Raw genomic sequence first — 18258 nt, 5'->3', positions numbered from 1 at the left:
GTCCATGAAAACAGAGATCAGTTATTTCGCAAAATGCTGATCGCTATTGCAGTGAACTCAATTTTAGGGGAACTTAGTCGATTAAGACAGCTTTCTTTTATTAGCTTCTTTTTACGTTCACTATGTGTACAATAGCCAGCAGCATTAAGTAAACCAATACAAAAACGTAGAATTTCTGTACTCCCCTCCCCAATAAATAAGACAAATATGACAACAAATATGCATAAAATTATTCAATATAAAATAATTTCAAAAGCTAAAGACAGCTTTCTGATGGTTTTAAAACATCAGAAGCTGTGCTCTAAACGGATAGACTGCAGGGTAACACCGCAGACAAAAAGAGGGACAGCTTTAGGGAGGACTTGTGCTCAGTAACGTGTAACGGCACACAACTCCTCACTATCTGAACGCCATGAATATGCTGTTTGGTTGTCTTTAAAAACAGAAATAAACATGATCCCACTTTTAAATATTAAATCACCTCATATGAAAAACTAGCATTTATTTTAAACAGGCTGTTTTTGACATTCCAAGTGTTCTTGTAGTTATTAATAACCCAGGTGTCAATGAAATGTCAGGTCTCAGCAGAGGTGTGATTGTGCACAACAGCTTAACCCCCCCATTTGAGGAATGTGGTAAATGACAGTGATGCTATACAAAAGACAAGAATTAGCTGGGTTTTTGGTTTTTTGGTTTTTTTTACAATTGTAATCTGTGGATTTGTGCATGTGCATGTGGGCTCTTACACCTTCAACAAGTTTTTGTGATTTTGTGTTATCCAGAGCTAAGATAGCAAAGAAATTGTGAAATTCAATGATAACGACAAAAGGCTGAATTTTCCTCCAAGCTGCCTCAAACAGCATATCATCATCTGAAGCAACTCTTTGTGTAACCTGAACTCTGACCTTTATTTAGACCTTTATAACTCTGACCTTTATTTAGAAGACAAACTCTCATAATGAGCACAAAAGTGTTGTCATGTTACAGAATATCCAAAGCAACCCACACATGCTGAATATCTTTTTTTCCATGGGATATGCACACGCAAGGCTGAACAAATATTTCAATAAACACTCCTTTAAACCCATGAATAGGCAACCAGTGGAAGTGAGCTGACTGAGCAGCGGCATCTTTAACCTCCCAATTAGGAGTTTGAGAGGGAGAGAAAGAGAAAAGGCGATAGAGGATGGAGAAAGAAGCTGTCTCTAATTTTATTTCTTGTAAAATCTCTGGGGAGGGACCAGCGAGAGAGAGATAACTAAGTCATTCACAGTGTGTGGAAAAGGGGGGTGGTTCAGGCTTTTGTATGAGAGACAGAGAGAGGGAGAGAGATAGGCAGGGGACTCGGAGATGGCAGGAACCATGGTGAGTGGAGTTAGACAGAGTGATGTGGAGCTGAGGCTTTATACTCATACTAGAGCTAATGGGAGACGAGGGATGCGCATCTGAACCACAAAGCTCCTGACTCAGTTTGGAAAAAAGCAGCTTTGGAGAACCACCAAGTCGCACCTCGAGAAGAAACTAGATGTCTGTATGAGAAAAAGTGAAGATTTCCTCTCGACTAAGACAAGAGTGACAGCCAAGCCAAAAGGAGAGGAGTTCACTTTAAGGTCCCCTTCAGAGAGTAGAGAAAAACTACCGGAATCCCTTGACTGAGAGGCTTCAGTCTTCTCTTCTACAACAAGATGCCTGTGATGAAGGGCCTCCTCGCTCCACAAAACACCTTTCTGGACACCATCGCAAACCACTTTGACGGCACTCGTAAGTATATTTTGGAATTCCATTAAATTCTACTCCTCGTCTTTGAATAACCTCACTGAGACCTTTTAGCAATGCTCTACATGAATGTTTCTATATGGCAAATGGCTGTTGGAAATATTTTAACATTGCAATATATAATTATGATTCAAAATGAAAAACACTGTGTACATGCTTTGTGGTAGATGGCATCTTTGGATAGGTCCCTTTGCTTTTAGGTAACTTTTTCCTCACAGATACATGGGACTGAATTGAAATTGAATTGTTGATACCTGTAAATAGATTCATTTGAATTATGACCCTGCAACAGTACCAGCGTTTTCACCGTTGCTTTTAGGACTTAAGCCTTAGGCATTTTGTAACCCAGTTTAGGAGGACTGCCACTGAAAACACTGCTGTTGACAAATGTGTCTAGCAGTATTGAGGTCCAATTATAAGATTGAGAGAGGGACGCTACAGTCAAGTCAGGATGATATTTTTATTATTTAATTTTTTTCCCAAGAGCCCACTTGTTGTGCCAAAGTGCTGCTTGTCGGAACCACATTTATTTCTAGGTTTTTCCAAAGGTTTTTCATGTTTTGTATTATTATTCAACATTCATTTTTACAATCATCAAGAAGGCTATATTTATGTGACAAGACAGCCATCATTTAAGATTTGCTGATTTTCCTCAACAAAATCTTTGAGGACATGCAGATCTGTATGAAATGTGAAATAAAGTGTCACTAAATAGCCCTGTTATTATATCATTCCCTGGTGAAAGTTTGGAGATATGACACAATGATTTAACAGACAAGGAATGAAATCAAGTACATAAACACAACCCCACACAACCATTAAATACTTTACACCATAAGATACAAATCATTACTTCATTTCTTGAAAATACTATTGTTTAAATTAGTTTTACTTATTTTAAAATCTTTGTTTTAACAGTTATCGCATACAAACATATTACTTTTTTATTTATTTTATATATATGTTTATTTCATTAATACAATAAACAATAAAATAAAAAAGCATAAAGAAGAAGAATCTTATATAATCTGTATTTGTTTCACTAGAGATTAAATTAATAAAGCTCAACATTTAAAAAAAAAAAAAATATGTATATATATATATATATATATATATATATATATATATATATATTAAAACATCTGATCCCACAGTTTTGCTCGTTAATGCATATTTTCATGTACAGTAGCTTAGAATCAGTGCAGAGCAGAGAATAAAAAGCATCACTGGAGCTGGTTCCAGACATGATGAGAGTGTAACTGTGTGTATACAGGTCAGGCTGTCTTATACAACTTCACAAATTCACAAATTCAGTGTGATAACACTGTCACGGTCTGTATCTCTCTTTCACACACACACACACACACACACACACACACACACACACACACACACACACACACACACACACACACACACACACACACACACACACATACACACACACAAGCGGCACCCAGCTATCCACATCATCTTGCCCTTAAGTTCTGTAAGACACACACACATACTTAAACTTGCACTCAGATATTTTCTCAATGTTATCTGCCAGAATATCTCTGTATGTACAGTAAGTGGGTGGATTGACCCTCCTGCGTGGGAGGTGACTGGACCAACTGACAGGAGATGGCCTCAGAGCAGACCAGGCTTCAATTTGAAAACTGTATGGAATGCCAAGCGTTGAATTGAAAGCCTTTCAGTATGATGACAGCTCCATAAAAACCAAGAGGAAAACTGCAGATTCCCTTTAAGCTCATATCTGAATCCAGATGGTTGATACAAATACCCACTCTGTGAACGTGATTGGTGGCTGGGCCCAAGGAAACAGAGGTGGTATTCATATGAACCAGATGTGTTTGTAGGGAAATTAAGAAAAAATAATTAAATTGCCTCAGAGGGCTCAGTCAATCTCATTCAAGAGAGATGTCTAACTGATTTGATTTCATAATGATAACATTAATGGGTGTAGGTGTTCAGATAATTGATAAAGTAATCCTAAATTTAAAAATATATATATATATATCATTCCCGCGCTTCAGCGATGACTTTCCTTCAAATCACTTTAATGCATCTGCATTATAGAGTTAGGCTGATAGTGCAGATCTATTACTGGCTCCACCTGTCTTCCAGAAGGCACAGTGTCTTGCTAACGATTTAGATGCAAATTGCAGCTTTGGCATATGCTTTTTTTTTTTTTCTAAACAAATCACTATGGCAACACAAGAACAATGTTGGTGGTAACAACATTTGCTCTACTCTTAGCAGGTAGACAATATTCACACATCACTAATTGCACATCTTCTTCTCTAGCTTTTTTTTTTTTTTAACACCCTCAGTGCGCCGCCTGCTCTGCAATTAATTTTGAGTTAAAAGAAAATAACTTGTATCTATCGCTGCATTCATCTGAATAATGGTGAATTATTATTCTGGGATGTTTGAAGCTTTAGAGACAAAACAAAGCATCACTCATTAAAAACTGGCTGCGGTATAGGTGTAATATCACCAGTATGGCCATAACATCATTGTAGTGTTCATAGGTAAACACAGAAGACGATATTCACTGGAGTCTTCCTGGATCTTGAGATATTAAAGGATATCACACAAAAAAAGCAGACAAGCAATACTCAGTTAATGATGGTGAGATTTTGCTGTTGTTTCTCTTCAATAAACTCTGCAATACTTCACCCAGCAGAATTTACTTGAACAAATCCCCCAAACCCAAAGTAGCTTACAGGGAATGGATGGAATTGGTATATGTCATTGTATTTCTCCATTCTTAAAGCCTTACTGATAGATTTATGTGAAGAAACCACAGAGACCAACATCACCTTGCATTTCAAATTCAGTGCCTCGTGGTTTTATTATTTCCTTCTCTGTTTCCACCTACTCACCATGCCCTAAAATGACCCGTCAACTTTCAGCAATGATGTTAAAAAATGTTTTTATACCAAACAAGCCTAACGTTTTCAAGCATCTGTCTGAATAGTTTCTTAAAGATTTTCATCTCCATCACTATTATTCTCTCTTTTGACCTTTTTATCTGAAATTTTAACCCATATGAAATCAGTTACGTGCAGCCTTGATTTTATTCCCACAACATTTCTCAAAGAGGTTTTTAACACAGTTGGACCCAGTATTTTATCCATTATTAATAGTTCCTTGGCGGAAGGTGTAGTCCCCTCTGCTTTTAAACATGCTGTGGTCCAACCACTTTTAAAGAAACCCAACCTTGATCCCACTGATTTTAACAATTTTAGACCAATCTCAAAACTTAGAGCTTTAGAGCTTGTCACAGCACAGAGACTGCCCTCCTCAGGGTAACCAATGACCTTCTTTTAGCAACAGATAGAGGGGAGGGCACAATTTTAATTCTTTTAGATCTTAGCGCAGCTTTTGATACTGTTGATCACACAATTTTAACTGATCGTCTCAGACATTGGGTTGGTTTAAAGGATACTGCACTTAGCTGGTTTTACTCTTATCTTTTAGAAAGAACCTTCGCGGTCACCATCGGTAACTACTCCTCCTCTACCTCTAACATTACCTGTGGTGTACCGCAAGGTTCAGTTTTAGGTCCCATTTTATTCTCCATTTATATGCTGCCTCTTGGCCAAATAATTGAACGCCACAATGTCTCCTTTCACTGCTACGCAGACGACACACAGATATACCTTCCTTTGAGACCTGAGGACCCTAGGAGCCTAGCTGCTGTCAGAAACTGCCTAAACGATATCAACTGCTGGATGGCGCAAAACTTTCTCCAACTGAACAATTCTAAATCTGAAATCATAGTATTCAACCCGCCAAACACCACTCATATCTCAAAGAGCAGCCTCGGTCCCTTATTCACCAATGTCCAACCCACCGCCAGAAATCTAGGAATAACATTCGATTGCAATCTCACCTTTGAATCCCATATCAAAACAGTCAAGCTTCTTCCATCTACGCACCATCTCCAAAATTAAAACAATCCTAACCCAACGAGACCTTGAAAAGATCATCCACGCCCTCATCTTCTCCCGACTTGACTACTGTAACTCCCTCTTTTCCGGAATCACAAATAAGTCACTGTCTCGCCTCCAGCTGGTCCAAAATGCAGCAGCTAGGCTTCTTACTGGTTGTAACAGACGACATCACATCACTCCAATTTTAGCTTCATTACACTGGCTTCCTGCACGTTTTAGAATCGATTTTAAGATTTTACTCATTACTTTTAAAGCACAGACGAGGCTGGCTCCAAGCTATATAACTGACACCATATGAGCCAGCCCGCAGTCTTAGATCCTCGGGTGGGAGCCTCCTGGTCGTTCCAAAGTCGAGACTTAAAACTAAAGGTGACCGGGCCTTTTCAGTCAGGGCCCCTCGACTTTGGAACGACCTCCCTGAGGAGATAAGACTTGCAGATTCCCTCAATTCTTTTAAATCCCTTCTTAAAACATACTTTTACAGACTTGCTTTTATGTGATGTCGTCTTCTTAATGTCTTCTCTTACTGGTTTTACTATTTTTATCTTCTTCTACTTCTTACTGTCTTTTATTTATGGTCTTATCTCGTATTTATGCTCATATCTTAATCTCCTCTTGTGTTTTAATTTGGTAATTTCTTATCTTACTTACTTTGTCTATTTATGTTTCGTATTTATAGTTAATTCTTATTTTTATTAATATTATAGTTTTGGGTTTTTTGATCCTTTAACCACTTGTTTTTATTTCTTTTACTGCGCTTACCTTCTCATTGCTTTTTATTTGCTTTTATCTCTTAGTTTCTTACATCTTTTTAAATCTTTGGTCCTCTTGGTCTCAGCTCGTGTTGTTGGGTTCTTGTGTTCCTGGGTTCTTATGATGGTTCTTATGATGGTTCTTATGATGGTTGGGTTATATATGTCTGGTTGTGTATCGTGCACTTTGGGTTCTTTTCTGTTGAATTGTATTTAATTATTTTTGGTATTTTGCATCTGTTATATTCTTACTGTTGTTAATGTTTTTCTGTGTTTGGTTTAGTTTGCTTTGTTCTTGCTGTTTGTCAAAGCACTTTGTAAACCTGTGTTTTTAAAAGGTGCTATATAAATAAAGTTATTATTATTATTATTATTTTGCATTATGTACTGCCGTGTTCTACATGTATAGCCTATATACTGTTGGTTCAAATGTGATCCAAAGCTGAGTTAGAAAGAGAAATGTTTCCCTTGTTCATGCCTTACATTTTGGTCTGGATAGCAGGAATGAGAGATTCAACTTTTGTAAAAATAAATGCCTTGAATACAAGGGATGGAGCAGTTAAGCAATATTATCCCGACAACTACTACACTACTTATTACAACTAATCTGATGAAGTTATGCAACAAAAAACTGAATGCTGAGAGTTATTGTTGTAAAAGATGTAGTAATATCTCCTTTGTCTAATACTTCAGCTTTTGATATGATTAGAAAAGATAAAGAAAGCTGTTAGTGTAATGCAACTGAAATTAAAGACGCTTAAAAACTTTACTCTGTAATGAAGTTGTGAAATCAGCAGGACTGTTGAAATAGAGGACATTAGTTTTTACTGTTGTATCTAATTAACTAGCAGTTGCTAGGAAACGAGTGAGGCCTCCAGGAGGGTACAAGTCCCAAAACAAAACATTAGTCTGGCATAAATTCTGCACACAACACAAAAAAACACTTTCTGTTTTTTCTCATATTGATCTTTGTGCTGATGAAGATGTGTGTGTGTGCTTGATGTTGTGTTTATATTTTTCTCTGGCTGCATAAATTCTCAAATCCATTACACAATTGATGGCCAGATAAAAACCTGCTCCACATGCTAATTACTGACATGGCCTCAGTCCCCCATGGAGCCCGAGGAGCCAGCTGAGGCCCCCCGCATTTATCCTCAGACTTCATACAGACCACCAGCTATACTTCAAAGCCCCTCAGATGTAGCTGGGACTTGACTATTTCTGGGAGCCACAGCTGGGAGCAGATAAGATGACTAAGAAAAAAGAGGGGAAGAGTGTTTGTTTTCTATTTGTAGCTACATCAAGAAATGAATCAAATCTGGAGAGATAGGCCTATGGGTTTTGGCAAGAGAAAGGGATACTAAAAACTCTTTTTGCCACATTTGAATGTGTTACTGAAGCAGAAGCTATCTCAATGCTGCATCATAGAGTTCAAATATTGCCTGTTGTTCAATCAGTCTTTTGATTTCCCTGAGGTCACACAGTAGATTTAACCTCAACCATGGGGCTCTTTTTTTTCCCTCACAGACAGTAACTTCCTGCTGGGAAATGCTCAAGGTCGCCATGGCTACCCCATCGTGTACTGCTCAGATGGGTTCTGCGAGCTGACCGGCTTCGTTCGGACTGAGGTGATGCAGAAAACTTGTGCCTGCAGCTTCCTCCACGGAGTTGAGACCAATGAGAGCGTCATCCAGCAGGTGGACAAAGCTCTGGAGGGCCAGCAGGAGTTCCAGGGAGAAGTCTGCCTCTACAGAAAAAATGGTGCAAATGATGATATATTGAGTTGATAATCACACAGCTCATGAGTCCATTTCATTTCAGTGTTGAACTAAATCCACTTGTCATTTTAAGTGTTAGTACTGTCTTGTTATATTGGTGGGTTATCATTTTATAATACCGTTTTAATATCCTCAGGAAATCCATTTTGGTGCTTGTTGGATATTGTGCCGATAAAAAACGAAAAAGGTGAAGTGGTGCTGTTCCTCTTATCCTTTAAAGATGTCAGTGAAACTTATGGGAAGAGTCATCGCTGCAACCAAGGAGACGGTGAGACCTGGCAACATGCATTCCTCACCTATTAGCGTCCTACTGTAATTTAGACTATCTTCAAAATGCCATGTTGGTATATTTATGCAATTTATCATTGCTATAGGAACTACACTGTGCCAGACACCCCCCCCCCCGGCCTGTTCGATGGCCATGTCTTATTTGAAACACAAGAACTTGTTGTGTTTTTCCCACAGGTATGTCAGATGCTGATCACGAGAACATCAAAAGCAATCGATCACACTTTTCCCAAGCCCGAGAAAGAGGGAGGACCATCCTGCAGCACCTCAGAAACTTGTTCACGAAGACGGACAAGAGGAAACTGACCGGTGTAAGTTCAAACACCTGAATACAGACAAATAAACCTACAATATGCCATCAATATTTTATAGTTTATTACTGCTGAGCAATGCTTGGCTGTACGTCCCTTGAAACAAAAGCATTTGCTCCATCTATAGCTAAACTTCTATGTCATAAATACAGATCATGTTGTAATCACAGCTTCCACAGGTTATGGTTTATCACAAGCAATGTTAAACTACAGTTATGTGAAATAACTAAGCTAAGAATTTAACATCATATTCATTCTTTGTTACATCTTAATTATTAGTCAATTAACTGTATTTTTACATTAGATATCAAGAGACGTGAAAAAAAATAATTTTATGAATGATGCCTAGTCTGCTAAAAATATCTCTTTGACACAAAAGGATTACTGATTTCACCTTTCAACAACAACAATGATGATGATGATGATGATGATGATGATAACCACTGACAATCATTGTAGCTATACTGGAAATAATAGCGTTTCATGCTGATGTTATCACTGAGTCCTGCTTCACTGGGCCCTGAATAAAATGTGAATATTCATAATTTATCATTTTCAAATTTGATTCTTTCATCCACAAAGTTTCTTCATCAGCCAGCTAAGGACTCAGCACTCCAGATTTGCAGTTGGATTCAAATAATGAGCTTTCTTTCCTTTCAAACGCTCTCCATTCAGCATCAGGTTGTCATTATTTTCAGGGTTTTTTGTGTGTGTTACGTTGCCAAGTGTTTTTTATGAGATTTCTATGTGTTGTCTTTTTCAGGATGTGTTTCAGAAACCATCTCTACCTGAGTACAAAGTGGCAGCCGTAAAGAAATCACGTTTCATCCTGCTTCACTACAGCATCTCCAAGGCCTTGTGGGACTGGCTCATTCTACTGGCGACCTTCTACGTCGCTGTGGCTGTACCCTATGACATATGCTTTGTCAGCCATGTCCAGGGAAATGGACATGACTCTCTCATCAGTCGCAGCACTATAGGCACTGACATCGCAGTGGAGATGCTCTTCATACTTGGTGTGATATTTTCACATTTGATGAAAACATGTGTTTTATTATTGTTCGTTTTTTCATGGTTCCAAGACGGATTGATTTTCAATGGTTACATTTGTTGTAGCTTCTTGAGCAGCATTACAGAGAATAACAATGTTCTGGTTAAATCAGGTACAACTATATTTCCAATACAGCTGCAGTGGTTTCCGTGGTGATGGCCAACACATAACTAAACCTCCTACCTTTTCTCACCCACGCAGGGTGTCTCTGTTGCCCCAGGTTACGAATCATAATGAGATTTCTCTCACTTCGTCCCACTTCAACTCCAAAGGAAGTGTGATAGCACATCTGTCATGAGACTGTCTGACTAAATCTCTCCTAAAGTTAGTCTTGTGACATTCAATCATGTTCATGTGCAAAACGACCTGACCAGGTTCTGCAAGCTGTTTGCTTTGCTTGACTAGTTTCAGTAAAAACACATTAACGCGTTGTACCACTGAATGTCAAATGCCTGTCGCTGCATCATGTCACTTAGACTCACCAACACTTGTCTACACCAACCTGATTGCAACAGGTTAAAAAACTACTTCTTATCTCATTGTTAGAGAAAATAAAAAAATGTAATTTGCTGCTAGAAAAGTGCATAATTATTTAGGCCAAAAAGAGATTGCTTAAAAAGAGTTTTAGCTACTTTACTCTATTCTTTATTGAACATTTAATGAATCATCTATTTCACAAGATAAGATAAGATCATCTTTATTGATCCCCCATTCAGGAAAGTTAACATCTTACAACAGTTCGCTTAACCGCAATGAAGGTATTAAGAATAGAAATAATAAGAGGGAAATACTTGGAAAAATGACAATAATAATAATACAAAATAAAATATGTTTTTTAAGTATGTACATGATTTATATCTACTATTTGGTTTGGTACAAATTATTTACACCTAAAATATATGTAATCTATTTAAAAATAAAACACACATAGACCTACTGCATACCTTTTTCATCTTCAAACCTTGAAATTGTACCTTGAAATTATAACATTTACAGGATCTTTAGTCCTGACAAAAGACTGGTGCACATGTCTAGATGTGTCATTCATTCATTAAACTTTTTTTTTGTTTCTGTTGGGTGCCTTTTAAATTTCCCTTGCTTCTTTTCCCCCGCTCCATCTCAGATATCATCCTGAATTTCCGCACCACATTTGTGAGTCAGTCAGGTCAGGTGGTGTACGATGCTCGATCCATCTACCTCCACTACTGCACCACTTGGTTCTTTGTGGATCTGATCGCAGCTTTGCCCTTTGATCTTCTCTATGTCTTCAACATCACTGTGGTAAGATATTTTATCTGTGCATATCATCAAGCACTGTTTGCCTCAGGGATTTTTAAAGTCCTTGTCTCTTTTAGTTTACCAACTTTTACACTGGCCACTAAAGTTTTGGTGATCTGTCCTAAGAGCAGTGGGCTGGAGATGATTATTCCTCCAAATTGAATCACTTCACTGAGCAGTCTTCTTTATCTGCTCGTTTTAGTTTGACCTCCAGATCAACACGAATACTTCTCATGGATTAGTCTCGCTGTATCACCGTCCTCTGCTGACCCATCAAGGCCTCCCAAATGCACCCTTAGTTTTGGTTGCCATGTTTAAAACTTTCCAGCTTATAGTAACATTTATTTCAAATAAGTGCTCCTCAATATAATTTGGTTCTCAGTTTTAAATTGCACATTGGTTTCGCTAATTGCACATATGTTTTCTATTATTATTCCTTATTTTCTTGCTACAGGTCGAATTTGAAATTGTACAGGTTTCATTTAAATCTTTGTTAGGGTTCATATATGCATACAGGAGGGATAATAAATGATCTATCTATCTATCTATCTATCTGTCTATCTATTTGTCTATCTATCTAAAAAAATCATCTCTGTGTCTTCTTGTCCAGACTTCGCTTGTGCACTTGCTGAAGACGGTTCGTCTGCTGCGTCTTCTGCGCCTGCTACAGAAACTGGACCGCTACTCCCAGTACAGCGCTGTGGTCCTGACTCTGCTCATGTCTGTGTTTGCCCTGCTGGCTCACTGGATGGCCTGTGTCTGGTACGTCATTGGACGCCAGGAGATAGAAAGCAGTGACCCTGTTACCTGGGATATAGGTGAGCACATTATGTTTGTATTAAGTGTAAGTGCGGTGATGAATCCAACAGCACTCAGTCAGGAGTATGATGTTCTTTATTCATTATAAGCTTTGCTTAGACTGTCTCACCAAGCAGCCCCACATGGGCCAGTGCTGGACATATCTAGCCATGCTTGAATGCCTGAAAGCAGCATCTTAGATTCTAGCTTTCCTCCTCCTTGGTCTCGAGGATGTTCAGGTCACAGAGCATTCCCATTATATCACCAGAGAAACGCATCATATCAGTCAACATTGTATCAACCATCACCCGTTATATCAGAGATAAAAGGGTCACGCCAGTAGACTTTAAGAAGGAAATAAAAAACACTAATGTTTATCCACGTCTCATTGAATAATTTAACATCCCATCATAAATGTTAAACAACCATCTTGCCACCTCGTCCACAAGGCTGGCTTCAAGAACTGGGAAAGCGTCTGGACACGCCATACATCAACAGCACCACGGGTGGTCCCTCCATGCCGAGCGCCTACATTGCCTCTCTCTATTTCACCCTCAGCAGCCTCACCAGTGTCGGTTTTGGCAATGTATGTGCCAACACAGATGCAGAAAAAATCTTCTCTATCTGCATCATGCTCATTGGGGGTAAGTTTCTATAGGTGGGGACAGTAAATGATCACAATTAGTGTCCATAATCTGAATATATATATATTAAACATAACTCTGTACCATCTCCAGCCCTGATGCATGCAGTCGTCTTTGGGAATGTAACAGCCATCATCCAGCGAATGTACTCCCGGCGCTCTCTCTACCATACCCGGATGAAGGATCTCAAGGACTTTATCCGTGTGCATCGGCTTCCCCAGATGCTGAAGCAGAGGATGCTGGAGTACTTTCAAGCCACCTGGTCGGTCAACAATGGCATCAATGCCAATGAGGTGAGTGAAAAATCACAAATTAGCAAAGCTCTCTTGATAATCATCATTTTTCTAACCTTTGTATATTTCAAAAAAGTTTTAAAGTGAATCTCTATGAATATATTAGACTGCAGTTTTTTTTCTTTTCCTGTTGCAAAAATAACACTTTATTAAAGATTTTGGGGCTTTTAAGGCCTTTATTTTAGAGCTATGACAGTGGATAGAGTCAGAAATCAGGGATAAAGAGTGGGGAACAACATGCGAGAAAGGAGCACCACTTGGAGGACTACAGCCTCCATACATGGGGCACACACACTAACCACTAAGCTACAGGCACCCTGAAAGAACAACACATTTTGTTTGGATTAAAGACTAGTTTGAGAAATGTCATATCCAAAATGTGGGCCGCCTTAAATCCTCTGGAGTGTCATTCCATTTCCTTAAGTAGCCTGCACATCGTTGCAAATAGAACCTGGGTAACAATAGCCGGAGCAGATCTAGGAGAAGTTCCCTGTAATTACAAGGGTTTGAGTTGAAATAGAGAGAATACTCATTAACACCCTCGCCAACACAATTTGTTGATAATTAATTCACTGTTGAAGGCAACAGACATAGCCTCTGGTTCCTGAGAACATGTTGCCTTTAACACCTTGTGTCTGTTTTTACTGAGCAGCTTGGCGCATCATGGGAGTGCATTAACCTTTAGAACTTCAATCTGTTCAATTATTTTTTTGCACTCTTGTATTCATCATTTTTGGAAGATATACTTAAAATTTTTCTGGGATGTAGCAGGATCTTACAGTGAGATCTTTTAGATCTGCAACAACAAGGGATGTGTAACCAAAAGAGACAGAAGAGCTGCATTAGTGTCTAACATTGTATTTCATCCTGGAATCTGACATGTTTACATGTCTTTAAGCTCGGGTTGTAGAGAATATCATGTAGATTTTTAGACTCACAGAGCCGTCTATGCTGTACACCATTACATTCAATCATATCACATCTGTTTATTGTTGAACTGAACAACCAGAACTCTGGCAATTAAGGCTATCAACACTCTCCTTAGAGGATACATTGTATACAGTACATCTCAAAAAGTGACTTTAAACATTCAGTCATTTAGTTCAAACCAAAATGTTCCGATTGTTCTCATTCTCAAACTTTGTGAAAAAATTCACAACAAAATTGGAACTTACATCATCTATTTTGTTTGTATACTTTCCCTCCTGTCCTCTTTCTTAGCTGCTGCGTGACTTCCCAGATGAACTGCAAGCTGACATTGCCATGCATCTGAACAAAGACATCCTGCAGCTACCTGTATTCGAGCGAGCCAGCAGAGGTTGTCTGCGCTCTCTCTCCCTACACATCAAGACCTCCTTCTGTGCACCTGGGGAATATCTCATCCGACAAGGAGACGCCCTGCAAGCCAACTACTTTGTTTGCTCCGGTTCCCTAGAGGTTCTGAAAGATGGCATGGTCCTGGCCATACTGGGTCAGTGTGAAACTTTTCCTCTCTTGCTCGTTCTGCACGTTTCAGCTATTTCGCTTCTCGTTATAATCCCTCTGTTTTAACTGATAATCCCTACAGGTAAAGGAGACCTCATTGGGGCTGACCTCCCAGAACAGGACCAGGTTATCAAGACCAATGCAGACGTGAAGGCGTTGACCTACTGTGACCTTCAGTACATCAGTGTTAGGGCTTTTAGGGAGGTCCTTGGGCTTTACCCAGAGTACGGCAGTCGGTTCAGCTCCGACATCCATCAAAACCTCACCTACAACCTGAGAGAAGGCAGTGAAGCTGACGTAAGACATTTGCTATCACAATACTTTCCCACCAAATATATTGTATATTTTCCCATGTTAATCCTGACTTCAAATTTTCTAGGGAGTAGCAAAGTTTCCATGGTCGTCCAGGCTGTCCCAGGTATGTTTTATTCCTTTGGCTTTGATCTGTTTGATGCATCTGACATTCAGTCACAGCAAAGAAAGAATTTATCATGTAGCATAAGTCTGTTTTACTGAAAAGTAAAACTGTTGTTGAAAATATGTGAAATAGCACATTATCCGTCTGAATTTTTACAAACAGCTGAAATTAAGATGATGTTGAGAAGACGAAAAAAAATAAGGAAACACCTTATATAATGTATATGTTGCACAGGCAAGATGAGTCCAATTTAGGTTAAGAAAAAAGTGTGCATTTAACTTTAAGCAAAAAACAGATGATTAGATAAATGTTTTCTTATATTTGATGTCATACTCCTCTGTATAAGCTCTCATTTAACACTGATATGACATGGTCAAAGTTAAAACTGATTTTTAAAAAAGGAAAGGTGCATCTTTGAGATCTTTGTGGGTAACATTAAATTCCTAATATCTAAGAAATCTTATTTTCCATCCACTATGTCTCCTCAGGCTCGCGGTTCTGTGGACCAGAAACTGCCCTTCATTATTGAGTCAGATGGTTTGTACCATGGAGAAGATGTAAAACACACTCAGCAAAGGAAGCTTCCTCTGTTACATGAAACAGGCAGCCCTGTCCGTCAACCCTGCCTCAGCACGCTGTTGGGTGAGGAGCTCCACCACATCAATGCCTTCCGCCTTTGTCGATCCCCTGTTCAGGGTGGCCGAGGCCGCAGCCCGTCTCCTCAGCCGTTCTTCTCCGAGGAGCTCTCTCCGTCTCCTCTGCCTGGTCTTATTAGTGACTCAGGCTTGCCTGCCAAGCTGCTCATGCCATCCTTACCATGTGTTAGTCCACTGAACCTGAGCCCAAGGTAACCTGGTTATCCTTTTTACCCAAATATTATTCAGCAATCTTTTTTGAAATCAAATAACACGGATTTGTTTTCTCTGCTAAGGGTTGTGGATGGAATCGAGGATAATGGCCGCACGTTTCAGTTTAATTTGGAGAACAGCGACATGAAGGCTAACGTCTCAGGTAAAGACTCTGCAAGCTGCGCAATGAATGCAAAGTGAACTGCACTGGATTGAGGGCAGCAAATCCTTGATTTAAACACACATCAGATAGCAATGGTTGACTCAAACTTCAAAATAAAAAGTCATTAAAAGATAAAAGGCATAGTTATTTGTGAAATGATCCCAGGTCAGCTTCATTTCTTTGTATGTCCTCCTTTTTAAGAACGGTTTCAGATGAGTGCTAACCTGCTTCAAGAGACAGAAGAAGTGAGACAGAACGTCAGCACACTAAACAAAGAGGTAAGGTCAATATCTGACTCTCATGGGAGCATAAGCCGACTAAACATTCAAAATTCATTCAGCAGCTGTTTTTATTAGTTAAGAGGCTGAATTTTTTTCTTCCCAGGTGAACAACTTGAACCAAGAAGTATCCAACCTGGCAAAGGAGCTCCACGACATGATGCATTTCCTACAGTCTCATATGACAATGCTCCATTATCCCTCAACAGTTTCTAAATATTCTTATGGCGTCCAAATGTCTCCCAGCCCTAGTGTGACTGCCTCCAGCAGCTGGCAGCCTCAAGTGCCTTTACATAGCTCCACTGGGCTGCACCTCCATCATGAAGCTATCAGCCACCCTGCCAGAAACATGTGGGGCTGCAATAGGATGTCCTCCCAGGCCAGAAGTTCGAGTTTGCTGCACTCGTCAAGCCCCATGTCGTCGTGTTTGCACCTGTGCTGCTCCGACAGAGAAGGGACCACAGCCCACAGGTTGCATTGCCAGTGTAGAACAACGCCTAATTCTCCCTGCATGTCCTACCAACATGCCCAGACAGGTCCTTCCCTCCTCAGTCCTGCCTTCAGCAATTTCCCAGTGTCCCATTGTCAGGCCTCACAGGTGGCCTACAACACTTCGATTCCCACCATCAGCAACTCTCACCCAATATGTTCCCCGGTAAATTCAAGCTACTCCCACTCATCTCTGAGTGTCCAAACCAGTTCTGATCCACCACAAAACCAGACTAACTCCCAGACACCCATCCATTCCTCCATCACCCCCTCTGGCCTGCCGCAGTATCACACCACATTTAGCTCTCTGAGCCCTTTAAGAGTCCACACTTCATTACGCACAGGGCACAATCAGATCCATCAGGGTGCCATCAGTGGCTCCAGGCAGGGTGAGCCAGAAGGATCCAGCCCTGTGCATCACATACAGGGCGCGTCATGTTCTCTGCTTGGGCAGGTTACAGACAGAGACTGTAGAGCTTCACTGTATCAAGAGAGGCCGGACAATGTTGAATATCAAGACATGAGCATCATTGCTCCAACTGTAGAAGTTCAACCACCTCTCTTGGACATTGGAAGAATACAAACGCCACAATGAGGACCTCAGAGTCTAGTTGTCTTGTTTGTCGTACTTTAAAGACTTTAGGTGTGAAGGTTCAGTTACACTGACCAAATGCATGAGCACATACTGAAACCCCTCTGCCATAACTCATTTAAACTTCAATATTGTAATCATTCTTTGTAGGATAACCTGTGATTGTGAAGTTGTTAGAGATTGCATATTCTGTAAAAAATAAAACTGTTACAGGCTAAATTGTTTTATATATGATTACAAATGCATCACTCAGTCTATACATGTGTCTTTCAATACACTAGCACAAGAAAGAATCATTGTAGATAATTCCACTGCTGCCATCAGAGCAGATACACCTTACCAGTTTAACCAGGCTTACATGTGATATGCATCTAAGCTCTACTGGTATGCAGCGCCACTCAGTGGTGACAGTTGGTTGTCTCATTTCATAATTAAGAACAAAGAAACCAACCTAAAATAATATGTACCGTATATATTCTGATTATTGACATTAAACTGAGAATAAAGTTTTGTGAAAACAGATATAATCTGGAGTAAAACTGTATGGTTGACAATGAAAATCACATTTTTTTTTGTACTGCACATTTTCAGAGATGTAGCCTACTAGGGTTTGTTGTGGGCTTTGCCACTTACTTTTCAGATTTAAGAGATATTTGAGAGATGTTTCGTTTAATTTGCGGTAGAAAACTTTAAAAACTGGTCAAGTTGCTGCACAGCACCTGTGTAGTTCCTACACCAGCTTTCCTGAACAATTTGCACTTTTTTCTGCTTGAACCATTCATGACCTTTTACAGATAATGAAGCACTCTAAAAGCTACCCCTAGTTTTTCACGCACATACAATGGACTGCACTTATAACAAGGACTAGCTTTAATTTACTTTGGAGGGCATTGGGATTCCTGAACACCTTACAACTACTCTTCGTCATGTGTTCTTAACTATGAATGTTTGTCTTGCTCTAAACATAGTAACAGCGTCCGTCCAGCTATTATTTATTTGCTCTTTTTTTTGTGAGAGATCAATAAAAGTGAATCACATAGCCTATCCATTCCTT

The 18258-nt window shown here is 39.5% G+C and overlaps 1 protein-coding gene across 1 annotated transcript; it reads left to right on the top strand.

Annotated features, from left to right (window-relative positions):
- The first annotated feature begins 1266 nt into the window (after positions 1-1266).
- Positions 1267-18248, top strand: kcnh4a (potassium voltage-gated channel, subfamily H (eag-related), member 4a). Its single transcript, XM_020632627.3, has 16 exons — positions 1267-1761; positions 8018-8251; positions 8405-8536; positions 8734-8867; positions 9631-9883; positions 11042-11199; positions 11807-12014; positions 12444-12638; positions 12732-12931; positions 14153-14402; positions 14499-14713; positions 14796-14834; positions 15323-15681; positions 15766-15845; positions 16047-16123; positions 16230-18248. The coding sequence occupies exons 1-16, from the start codon at positions 1686-1688 to the stop codon at positions 17205-17207; spliced, it is 3588 nt and encodes a 1195-aa protein (XP_020488283.2). The 5' UTR covers positions 1267-1685; the 3' UTR covers positions 17208-18248.
- Positions 18249-18258: the final 10 nt, after the last annotated feature.

Source organism: Labrus bergylta, chromosome 16 (assembly GCF_963930695.1).
Source record: "Labrus bergylta chromosome 16, fLabBer1.1, whole genome shotgun sequence".
In the NCBI taxonomy this organism is placed as follows: domain Eukaryota; kingdom Metazoa; phylum Chordata; class Actinopteri; order Labriformes; family Labridae; genus Labrus; species Labrus bergylta.
This window is presented reverse-complemented; position numbering and strand designations above follow the sequence as displayed.